Raw genomic sequence first — 12,559 nt, 5'->3', positions numbered from 1 at the left:
CTGCCTGAATATTTGAAGTTGTAGCTCTTTTCAAAGGATTGGTGCATTCCTTAGTCTTTCTGTATTATGTTACACATAGCATTGCAGAACTGGAAGGAAAAATGACCTTTGTCTCTAAATAAGTTCATTTTCAAATTGATACAGTCTAGGATAAGTGGAGGTAGAGAGAGGGGTATGAGTCCCTTCTGTGGCTTGGGAAAAGCTCCTCTTTGGTGGGTTATAGCCTCCTTTTTGGTGGCATTCCAGAAGAGGGGAATAAACAGGACTTGATTTTTTAAGTCATTCCTCTAAGAGACCTGGTCTGTATTTTTAAAATACTGCCAAAGTAGGTCTAATCAGCATGGCATATTTTTAATATTAGGAGGTAGCAAATAATCTTATAATACTGTATGAATACCTACAATTATTCTGCTTCAAGGGATGATGTTGAGAAGCCATTGGTGCTTTTAGGATCGTGTTGGTTTGTGTCTGCTGTTGCAGTTGTCACAAATAGATCACCTGAAAAGTCACAGGATTTGGGCTGGGGCAGTTGGCAGGACAAAGCTCTAAAGAGATGGTGAAGAATCTTCCTTTAAAAAGGGTAACATTCTTGATCTGTGCAAGGCCATGTGCCTCATGCCCCCAGAACAGACTCTGAACAGCAGCTCTGGGGCTGAGCATGCTCTGAGCTCTGAGCTGACCTTGGACCCCTCCCGTGTTCCTCTGCTCAGACACAGGCACTGACCAAAATCTCCTCTCCCTGTTGTACAGGATGACATCCATCTTTAAGAAAATTACCATTGTAAGTGTTTTCCTGAGGCTGCTGTGTTTCCTTCAGGGAAGTCTCTTTTAACTGGGAGTGTTACATTATATGGAAGCTGTTAAAATTAATAAATAAATAAAAAGAGATGCTCTCCAAACAGTTTTCTTCTGAGCTTTTCCAAAGGTGAACTGTCAAGTTCCAAGAAGCTCAGGAGAGCCTTGGGCTGTGTCTGGCTGGTCCCTCATGGTGGGGAGGTGTCTGGGGAGCTTTCCTTTACCCGCTGGCAGATTTGGGACGCTGCTCCCCTGCAGTCTCCTGAGCCAAGCCTGCTCTCCAGGCTGTTCAGGGTGTCCTGCAGACCCTAGAGCATGGGGAAGAATTCACAAGTAAATGGAAACGAGATCTCAACCTTGACAGTTGCAGAACTGGTGCTGTAATACAATTCTGCTACCCGATGCTTTAGCTGGGAATTCTGGGATGAGGTTTGGTGGGTGCCACACTGCACACACTGCACTGCTCAGAGAAATGCCTTCTAAACAGAGCTGGGGGTTGTTCAGTGCATTTACACTGCCCTTGTCTGACTGCCTCAGTTAGGAGTTCATTGCTTACTAGGTTAGATCAATACTCAGGTTTAATTTAATCTAAAATCAACGGTTCAGATAACTAGTACTAGACTAGTTCAACACTCAGTGCTCATAGTGGTGTCTTCCTTGGGAAGTTTAAGTCACTAAAAGCAGCATCTGTCATCTCAAGCTTCACTTTCTCATTTGCCAAAATCTTCATGGCTGAAAATGTTTCCTACTCTAACCACAAAACCCCCAGTAGGTTCTTCATTATTTATAGTTGTTGTCATTAAAATGCATTACTCTGTAGGTTAGTGGCACTGCAAGTGTGTGCTGTCAGCAGCACCACTCCTGTGTAAAAGTTACATTTTGAAAAACTGGGCACAGTCCTTTCAAGACCCTTATGCACATGTCTGTTCTAGGGAGGGAAAGAGTGTCCCCCTAAAACACCCTGAGGACAAGCCAGACCATCCTGTCCCCCTAAAACACCCTGAGGACAAGCCAGACCATCCTGTCCCCCTAAAACACCCTGAGGACAAGCCAGACCATCCTGTCCCCCTAAAACACCCTGAGGACAAGCCAGACCATCCTGCAGTCTCCCTCTGCCTGCCTGTTTCCTCTCCCCCTGAGGCTTTTCTGCCCGTGTTATCTGTCTCTAATGTCTCGCTGAACTACCTTCCATTCTTCCTACCAAAGGGCTGAATCTCCCTCAGTGTTTAGGTTTCTTTTCCTGTTATTTGGCAGTAGTTTGTTCACACCCAGAAAACCAGCATTTGCTCATGCAGGGCTGTTGGATAGGGTTACCTGCTTTGCAAATCCAGTCTGTGCTGCTTCATGAACATGAAGAAGGGGAAGAGTATTGTTGTTTCAGCTGGTTCCACTTGCAGTGGAGCTGTGTGAGTAGATTAGCTGATATCAGTGTTAAGGACAGAGTAGTTAGAACAATAACTTAATGAACACATCCTCTTTACGAGACTTTTTCCTTGCAAAGGCTACTGAATTCTGACTCATTTTTCTGACTCACACTGAATTGCTGGCTCCTACTGTAGAATATCCCCTCAGCCAACTCCCTGAGCACAGCACATTGTCAAAGAGACAGAGCTTTCCAACTGTTGCATACAAAACTGAGAAGGGAACCTGAAAAGGGCTGAAAATGACAGGGTGAAGTGCAAAAATAGAAAATAAAGAACTAACAGGAAAAGAGAGACTGAGTAACAATAGAGGGCCAGCAGTAAATCCGGTTTGCCTTTCTAGCTCAGGAAGGTGTCTTGGAAGCTGTATTTCAGGGCACCCACTGGGTGGTCAGCAGAGCTCTTTGAGTGTGTGAAATGAAATGGAAAACAATAGCTCAGCAGCAATTGCTTTTTTCCCTCTGATGAGGTGTTCCTTGAATTGCCAGCACGACTCCTGCCTGATTTAGCAGTGAATACAGCCAGGCATTTCCTGAGATGACAGCACTACATGGCTGTTAGAAATGCTAAGTGAAAGGTTCTGCTGTGAATAACCAAGGAAAGGGAATGGGATATGGGAGTGTGTCCCACTAAACTGCCTCTGCAACAAAAGGGGATGAAATGTAGCACAGGGACCATCCAGCCAGTCTGAAAACCCCCATCTCTTTGCACAAATGGATGATAGGAGCCAACAAGATCTTTTTGGAAGAGATATATCTTTTCTGGAATGGTTAAAAGCTGATGCCAGCATTGTTTGTCTTAATTGCTTGTCTTTTTTTTCTCTCATATTATCTAATAAACTCTCAACTCTCTTCTTCTTCATGGGGAATTTTTGCCAGCAAACACAGATATTGTTTGTGCTCTTGGCCAATGTCCCATTCTGACAAGTCTCCACATATGAATCTATCTGCTCACTCATCTGTTCCACTATCTCCAAATAAGCAATAAATTATTCCTTTTTGGAAGGGGTATCTTGTCTGAGCCTTTCCAAGACAGCATACAGTGTGTGGCTCCAAGAGTACTGCACTGACTTGGCAGAAACTGTTTAGGAATTGCTGCTACTCCTCCTCCTCCCTGATTACAGCCCTTAGGAAAAAAATGTGATGACCCCTCATTTTTCCTTATTCAGCACATATTTGTGGTCTTTTATTTCATTAAACCTCAAACTGCTTTTGCTTCCTCTTTGCCTCACCTTCTTCCTTCATCAGGGAGGATGTTAGAGAGTGCCTCACTCAAAGGGACAGGGACCCAAAAGGACATGACTGTGACAGATCAATTAGTAATTAGCTAAGCAGTATCAAGTCTCATGTCATGCCATCTGTATTTAGGAACTTGTGCTGGGTTTTATCTGGTGTCCAATCACTCATATTAGTTCTATCCTTTTGTTTTTAGAACAAAAAATTTGTATGTTGCTGAAATTAGTCTTAAAGCCCCCTCCCTGTCCAGGACACTCACCACCTTACCCACGCAGTGTTCTGTGTGACATGACTCAGACTTCAGTAACTACTGAGGGTGAAAAACTTACAATTTACTGCCCCCTCCCACCCTGCCTTTGATGTGGACTTGTTTTCTACACCAGTGGAGCTCAATACTTGCATTGCAATCTGCCAAAAGCCATTTCTGCAAGGCTGTGAATGCATTTTGCAGACAGCAAGCCAAGAAATCTATCACCTTGTGAGAGAGGCAGGAGACAGAGGGACTGTTCTTCCCAGCACTGATGATCAGCCTTTGTGGCAGATGGCAGCATGGAATGAGCCCAGACAGTGTCCAGGTGTGAAGGCAGGATTGCTGGGCTGAACTAAAAGTGCATGTTACAAAGAATGTAATCAGCTCTGGAGGAATCTGGGCAGGGTGCCATGGAGAAGAGCTTGCCTTTAGGAGGGACACTGAAATGATGATATGGATGACTTGGATAGCTGTGGTCATTAATAACCCCAAGGAGACAAGGGGTCTCTTTTAATATTATCCAAACAACAGCATTTTACCCCTACCCTTTTAGTATGATTTTGGCTTCCAGGAAAATCCAGTATCTATTTAGCAGTGCCTTTGTCTGGGTTCTTCCAAAACCACCCAGTGCAAACAGCTCTTTCTCTACACTGCTGCTCGATCCACCTTGTTACAGACAGACAAAGTTTACATGGAGAAATTATTTCCATATATCTGAAAAAAGACATCAGTGTGTCTTTTATCTTTTTGAACAACAAAAACCTCTCTTCCATGGCACAATCTGTGGGAGTTAGGACTTTTAAAAAATTGGCAGGTATTTGGGCATATAGATATTCTCAACTGGACAGGACAAAAGAATCAGGAGAAAAAGAATCAGCTGGAAATAAGTCAAGGTTCCAAGAACCTTATGGATTCAAGTAGATGCTAAATTTTTAAAGCTTCAGTCTTACATGTCAACATTTTAAAATGCCAACAGTATAACAAAAATAAAGTAAATGTAAACAGTGAAATGTATTATGTTGCTTGGATCTTGGCAGTCATCTCCAATGAAATAATAGCAGGAAATTATAGAGGAAAAAAATGGTGAAATCACTCTGCAGTCATTGGGTATTCTGGTGAGTCTTCTGTGGGGAGATAACATTTGGGTTTATTTGCATTATAGAATGAAAGATTGCTGTTATAATTGGAAACTGTTAAAGGTTTTGTAGCTCAGGCTAAAGGTTATCCAGGCTGCTGCAGCAGATATCCTAATTCTAACAAAAGATACACAATAAGGACAGAACATTAAAACTGGAAGAGTAATCTAAAAATACCCACAGTGCAGGAATTCTGCCGTGCTAGGCACTTGTTAGCCCCGATAAGAACTGTGGTTGTTGGTTTTTCCCCAGTCCCTCGAATATGTGAAGCTGTATTGAAAGTGAATGGGACCATTTTGAGATTTCACATATGCTCTTGTCAAGAAGTGCCTATTTTTCTTTCCTGAATGATCTTTTGTGCCCAAGCCTAAATTCTCTAAGGGTTTAACCTTCTGTGGAAGTGTTCTGATAACAAATACAGTTGATGCTAATGAGTTGTGTGTCAGTGTAACAGAGAGGGATGGATTCAGCTCAGGATGTGTTTGAGAGTGGGAATGGAGCCCACAGGTACCCACGTGTGGTTGGAATAGCTGTCACAGCACCTGGTGAGAGACCAAGAGGAATGTCACTCTGAGCTCTGGCAGATAACCTGCTTGGCTGAAACTTCAGAACACAGGTAGCTGAAATCCAAAGTGCATTTAACATTGCAAATTATTTTTGCTACCAGACTAAAATTGTTGTTGAAGGGTCTGGTTTGGTGCATCTCTTAGCTTTTAGTGCATTTGTTAGACCCATGGGAATCTTCTGCTCATCTTAAAAAAAAATGTTGATCGTGGCACAGCTGGTGCTACAATGTGTAAGACCTAACCTGTGCCCCCGTGTGCAGGATGTGGCCAGTGATGCACAGGGGGTTACCCCTGGCACCGAGTTCACAGCTTGCTCTCTGGGTCTGAGTCACTTCTGAAAGGGTTTATCTGCTGTTTGCCTGGAAAAATCAGCTATTTTAAACATTTGCTTTTGTTCTCCACTGTAAATAAACATGAGCTGGCTTGGTCTCCTTTGCTGTGTTTGTGCACACCAGAGCAAACTGCCGGGCTGGAGCAGCCTGGAGGGAACTTCCCTGGCTTTGGAGCTGAGGTGTAGCAAGGGATGGATCCACCACTATTGCTGTCCATGATAGCACTGAGGCACTTCAGCCTGCCTAAACTAAGCCTTTTGTCCCCAAAAGAAATAATAACTTGTGTGAATGACATGTCAGCTGGGCTTCAGGAACACCTTGTACCTGCTCTGAATTCCCTGCCAGCTGCTGCCAGGGCTTGAGTCAATGGGAGCATCCCTTGCCATTCAAGATGCTCTGAGGAGTATCAAAGTACAAAATGCAGCTTATTTTATTTTCTGCCTGGTTCTCTAGTTAATCAGAGTCCTTTTGTACTGTTCTATACTGGGTATTGGAGGTGGTCTTGTTATTTACTCTCCATTATTAATGTAATGAGATTTGTATGCCTTGTTGAAAAGACTGTAGGTTGTGGAGTTAGGTGTGTTTTTCATTTTTGTCCTTTTGTAAACTGAAACCAAACCAGCTAGATAGTGGTTTCAAAGCCTGTTCTTTGCTTTAATTAGTGCTGTAGGTACAGTTCCCCATGCTGTATGATCTCACTGTTCTCAAATCAAGTAGCTAAAGGCAGTAGTTCAGTAAATGTATCAGTTAACTCTATTCAGGATGTTTAACATCCAAGCTCATTCATATATTCATTTTTTTATGTAACTCTTAAGCCAGACTGTGATGCTGATGAGTATTCTCACATTATAAGTGGTAAAGTTTGTGTGATGTGCTCCCCCATTATCCTCAGCTTGTTTAACCAGGGTGATCAGCACCCAAAGTGCAGGCAGAGCTCTGCCTCAGGGCAGTGTACCAGTGGCCAGGGTGCAGGGAGAAGACTGGCACCAGCCCTGGGCAGGTGCCCTCAGCATCACATTGTGCTTCCATGTGGAGTCCTGCTACTCACCACCTTTCCCTGCCAGACTGTGGCTCGAAGCTACATGGTGAGCTTTGGAAGGAGGGGGAAGCTCGGGGCTGTAAACAAAATCCCAAAATGCCCCAGACAAAAGACACTTAAATTGATTCATGATGTCTCAATCTGTGTCTCAGGAAAGGAAAAGGTGATGCAAGGCTTGTGTATCCAAGCAACTGCAGAGCCCCTGCTGTTGCCATGGGAGGTTTTATCAGTGAGGCAGTGGTTGAAATTGTCCTTTTCTTATAACTGAAGATTGCAGGGGGAAGGAGGGGTTTTCTAGACAGAGAGCCTGTTCCTGCAGAGAGTCAGCAAGGAACAGTCTGGAGCAGTCACACACACAGGCACACACAAAGGTCTGATCTGAACAAGAGTGACAGAACTCAGTTATTTCCAAAATATAAATATGAGACCCTCCTGAGGCTCTGCTTTTGGACTGATTTGTCCTACCACAATCAGGCTACAGACAACAAAGGCAGTATTTGTCCTGAATTCATCTGCTCTCTCCCAGTTAATCTAATACAGCAGGAATATTTGCTGTGTCTTACCAAGCAGACTTATAAAAGCAAGGGTAAAATGTTGCAGTATGTCCTAAAGAGCAGATGCCCAACAAACATCTTTGTGCAGGAAAAGGAAACATTTCCTTAAACATCCTGCAGCAAACGTGACTGATTGAGCTTCCTTTTCCCTCTGCCTGTTGCATTTCCCTTCTTTGCACAGACAGGATCTGACCAGATTTGCAGGGTATGAACTGCAGGTTACTTTCAAATTCATAACTATGAAATGGTTCGTTTAGCAGGACAAAGGCCAAGCTGACAGACACCCTTTTTCCAGCTCAGCATGTGCACAGCAATGGGAGGGTGGCAAGGAGCTTTTGTTAATCTCAACCCAGCTGGCAAGAATGCTGCGAAATAAGGGTTTGAGGACGTTTTTTCTTCATTTTTAAAGCTACAGTTTGTTAGAAAAGCTTGAAAATCTTGCAAAAATTAATCTGCAAAATATTGAAAGTCCTCCCTGGCAGTCATGTGACTTAGGCAAATTTCTCCACTAGCAATTAGCCTGGACAGTTTCCTTTACCAGTCATTATTTTTGCAGGTTCTATTCTGCTGCATCTGTGAAAATGTTTTTCCCCAGCTTGAATACACTTTTCAAAAAAAATAAATGGTTGGCAGAAAGGATTAGGGTATTGGTCAGGTTGAGGCTGATCCAAGCAGCAGCAGGATTTTTTTGCCTTTTAGTTTAAACATGTAGGAATTGAAAGCTTAAAAAGCTTCAAGCTTAGAGCTGTTCTGAAAATAGCTGGGGCTCACACTCCACTTCCTAATGTGCTCACATCACAAGACAAACTGCTGCTACTTGCTCTCTTTTGTCTGGGGTTCAGTGGAGAGCTGAGGTGCTGCCTGCTCTGGAGGGAGCAGTCCTTTCTTCTCCCCCAGAGGTGGCCCAGCTCTGCCCTCAAAGGTAGCCCAGGGCAAGGCTGCCCTTTGGGCACCAATGTCACACCCATCTTCCTGAGCCCAAACAATCCAGTGTCTTCCACGAAAAAACAGCACCCCTGCTCAGGGATTGGTTTACATGTTTTTATTTTTATGAGAAACATAAATACAAAATAAAAATAGTAAACAAGTGCTATAGGCTTTTCATTGGGGTGAGGTTCAGGCCTGATCCTGAGCAGTCCCAAGCTTTTAAGTTCAGGTCCAGGTCTTTGCTCTTAGAAAACAAATCCTAGGGCAAACCAGCTGACTTTTACCTGGAAGCCAGTGCTATCAGTAACAGTAACATCTGGGTTATCTTGTAAAGCACAGCGACAACTAAGAAGGATGAGATTAAATATAAAAACATTTTCAGAGATGGGCCCCACTTCCTGCAGTATTGTTGGGTGCTGCCCCACTGACCTCAGCAAAACCTTGTTCCACCAGCAGTGAGTTATTGTGGCAGGATGATGCTGTGTCTGGCAGCACATGCACAGGTAGCACTGGCTTCTTCCAAGAGCTCCTGTTGTGTAATTGGTTCAGATTTTGGTTACAAGAGGATCCAGCCCTGCCATGACACAAAGAAACGTATCAAGAAGTTTGGCTTGTTGAAGAAAATTCCCTTCTAAGGTGTAGGTTTCCCTCCCTCTACCACAGACACCAGTTTTGGTTTGATTTGAAATTCTAGTGCAGCACTGTCCAGAAAGATCTAATCTTTCAGACAGACCCCAAATTCTGCAGCACTTCTGAAGGCTCTACTCTACAGAGATGTGCAGGCACATCTGTCAGGGGGGTTTAGTTCTTTAACTGGAGACCAAAGAGCGAGGCCCAGGATTTGGGCTGATATCTGTTGGACATCAGAGAGCTCTGAGTGAAGGTGTAGTGTGTCTATGGGCTGGGTGACAAATACAGCTGGACATTATCATTTAAAGTAAAAAATAATCATGAAACAAATAAAGGCACCAAACCACATAGCAAGCCAACTTTGGTAGATTTCTTGCAAAATATATGCATTTAAATACATTTTTACAAGGTTTACAAGGTTACACTGTTTAAAAAAGTTGAAATGATGAAATATGGAATATTTCATTCTTGTACCAAAACTACATATCACATCATAACAAAAATATTACAGCTTTTATTTAAATGCAGACAATATAAGAACTGCACCTCTTTATAGAAAAAACCTAATTGTAGACATATTGCTCTGCTTTTGTGTTCTCTGATGGGCTCAGACCCTGCTATTTATGTCTTAAAAAACTGAAAGCAGTTATCTTTAAAAGGGTAAATCATGTGCTCAATATTCAACATCACAATTTGCAGGGGCAAGGCTTTAGTCTCTCATTCTGGTCTGTGAACATGTTGATACCCCCGGGGTTTGCTAAGCAAGGCAGGAACACAGTCCATGTCAATCTGTCACAGACCCACAGTTATGATCAGTCCACCAGTCTTGGAGATATCAGATAAGAGTTAATGCTCAGGTCAGGTGTGCACTGTACTGCTACACGACTCTGAGGGACCCATGAGGTTGTAGTGTTGTGTTCTGAGGAACATAAACAGCACATTTCCTCACTGGCTCTTGGCAGAAATCTCCTTATGGCAATGCAGAGGCTGCCACGGGTGGGAGCAGGATCCTGTGCTGGTGTACAGGTAACTCCTGTGGAGGAGTTTCACACATCCCTCTAACCCCTCCCTTGAAAAAACGCTTGTCTCTGCAGTGTAAAATGGAAAAGTGTAAGCTGGTATTCCGGGCTGTGGCAAATTTCTGCAGGTGTTGAGCTCAGAAAATTAGAGTTATGTTGCCCGATGTATCTTCCTTCCAGTCTGCAGTGTGTTACTGGGCAAGGCACAGGAGCTGAGAGCTGTGAGAGCCAGGACTTCACATCTCCTGATCAGCTGACATAAAGTCTCAGTCAAGATATTTTTGGTAAAATTCTTCTAGCAATTTTTTGCTTGATTTGGTAAATGAAGGAAAGCACGTGTTAACAAAATCATCGTGGGGAGCCAACCAAGTGCACATCCAACTGAGCACACAATTCAAAATTGGCAGCAAGCGGGGCTTGGCAAGAAGGCCACAAAAGCATCAACCCCCAACCATCAGTATCTGGGGCAATTTTTATGCTTCCAATCTCCTGTAGTGCAGATGAGAGGAGCAGAGGCCCTGCTGGAGCCAGGACACAGAGTGATCTCCCAGATCTCTGAATCTAGGCCTCAGATAATTCTGGCAATGAGTTCATATTCAAGTAAAAACAGAGCATAAGCTGGTGGAGGAGAGGGGATGAAGAACCTCAAGGGGCAACCTGGTATAATCTGGTTTGTACTCCACTAAAGGACAGCAACCACCTGAAATCTCTTTCAAGGTCTCAAAGGCACACAGACCAACTCACTTCTCAGAGGGACTGAAACAAATGAAGAAAGTGAAATACCTTTCTCCAAACAACCAGCGGGATTAAGGATCAAGGTTAGTGACATGCTTTGGACAGGATCCCTAGTTTAGTTGCCCAAACAGAAGATCAAACCCCCCTACTCAGTTAAAGCGGCAGCGGGAGCCGCCAGACGCGGGCTCTCAGGAGGGAGAACGCGGATGGGAATCTCCTCCTGGGCGACAGCGCACACCCCACGCCGGTCCCAGCAGCCGAGAGGCACCGGCGGCGAGAGCGGGCGGCGAAGTACTCACGAGTGTCGGGGCACGGCCGGGAGCGGGCGGCGGAGCCCGGAGGGATGTCCCGGTGCTGCCCCGCGGCTCCGCGCCGCTCGCTCACCCCGGCCGGGGACGCGCTGCCCGCAGCGGAGCGGCCGGACCCGCCGGGCGCTGCCCTGCCCGGGGCCGCCGCTCCACGGGGTGCCCGCTCGGAAGAGCCTCCGGGCAGGGGAGCGCTGTCGCTCCCGGCCCGCGGCCGTGTGTCCGTGTCCCCGCGGGGCCGTGTGTCCGTGTCCCCGCGGGGCCGTGTGTCCGTGTCCCCGCGGGGCCGTGTGTCCGTGTCCCCGCGGGGCCGTGTGTCCGTGTCCCCGCGGGGCCGTGTGTCCGTGTCCCCGCGGGGCCGTGTGTCCGTGTCCCCGCGGGGCCGTGTGTCCGTGTCCCCGCGGGGCCGTGTGTCCGTGTCCCCGCGGGGCCGGGAGCGGCGCGGCCCCGCTCAGACGTAGTTCTTCTTGTCGTACTCGCCGTTGGACGTGGGCCGCCGCGGCGCCGAGTACTTGACGGGGAAGGAGGTCTCGTCGCGCTGGGAGCAGGAGCAGCAGCAGATGAGGCAGCCCCCGAAGAGCAGCAGGGCCGTGGCCGCCCAGCCGATGTAGAGCGCGGCCCCCATCTCCCGCTTCTTGGACGGCGGCACGGTGGGGTCGTAGAAGTCGCTGATGACGATGTTGGCGAACCAGCAGAGCGGGACGAGCACCAGGACCCCGCAGAGGATGTAGATGGCTCCACCGGCGATCACGATGCGGGACTTCATCTTGCCGGGCCGGATGCAGTTGGTGCACTGCGCGCCCACCACGGTCACCATCAGCGCCACCAGCCCCAGCAGCGCCACGACCACGGTGAGCGCCCGGCCCGCCTGCACCTCGGGCGGCAGCGCCAGGATGGAGTCGTACACCTTGCACTGCATCTGCCCCGTGCTCTGCACCACGCAGTTCATCCACAGCCCTTCCCAGATGGTCTGCGCCACCACGATGTTCACGTCGATGAAGGCCGACACCTGCCACATGGGCAGCCCGCAGGCCAGGATCACCCCCACCCAGCCCAGGATGCCCAGCCCCAGCCCCAGGATCTCCAGCGCCGCCGAGGTCATGCTGCCGTCCCGGGGGCTCCGCGGGCAGGACGGGGCGGGTGCGCTGCGCTCCCCGCGCTGCAGAGCCGGCTCTGAGCGCCGCGGCCGCGGGCAGCGCTATTTGAGGGGCCGCGGGGCGCCCGCCCTCCGCCCCCGGCCCTGCCCTGCCGGGCAGCACCGCCCGCCCCGGGGCACGGGCAGGGCCGGGGGGGCGTGCGGGGCTCCCTCCTGCCCGGGGTCCCGCCGGGGCCGGGAACGCGTCCTTCTGCTCCGGGAGGAGCTCGCGGCCACGCTGCCAGCTCCCAGTTCAGCGCGGGGCTGCAGGCGTCTCTTCGCGGAGTTCATCTGCTCGAATTCCTTTCGGTGCCGTTATCTGTGTGTTTCCTATTTACTGATAAAGTCCGCAGCCAGACCTTCGGAGAGGTCTTGCCCCAACGCAGGCACCCAGCAGTGGGGAAGTCCTGCTTATCAGAGGCTAATTGATCATTTCCCAGAACACTAAGTGTGCTGACTGACCTGCACAGCTTTCTCCTG

General features: G+C 47.6%; 1 protein-coding gene across 1 annotated transcript; it reads right to left on the bottom strand.

The window, feature by feature from the left end:
• Positions 1 to 8,355: 8,355 nt before the first annotated feature.
• Positions 8,356 to 12,141, bottom strand: CLDN5 (claudin 5). Its single transcript, XM_064675332.1, has one exon. The coding sequence runs from the start codon at positions 12,044 to 12,046 to the stop codon at positions 11,396 to 11,398; it is 651 nt and encodes a 216-aa protein (XP_064531402.1). The 5' UTR covers positions 12,047 to 12,141; the 3' UTR covers positions 8,356 to 11,395.
• Between the last annotated feature and the right edge of the window lie 418 nt (positions 12,142 to 12,559).

Source organism: Pseudopipra pipra, chromosome 18, assembly GCF_036250125.1.
Source record: "Pseudopipra pipra isolate bDixPip1 chromosome 18, bDixPip1.hap1, whole genome shotgun sequence".
Lineage (NCBI taxonomy): Eukaryota > Metazoa > Chordata > Aves > Passeriformes > Pipridae > Pseudopipra > Pseudopipra pipra.
Note: the sequence above shows the minus strand (reverse complement) of the source record. Positions and strands in the feature narration are given on the sequence as shown.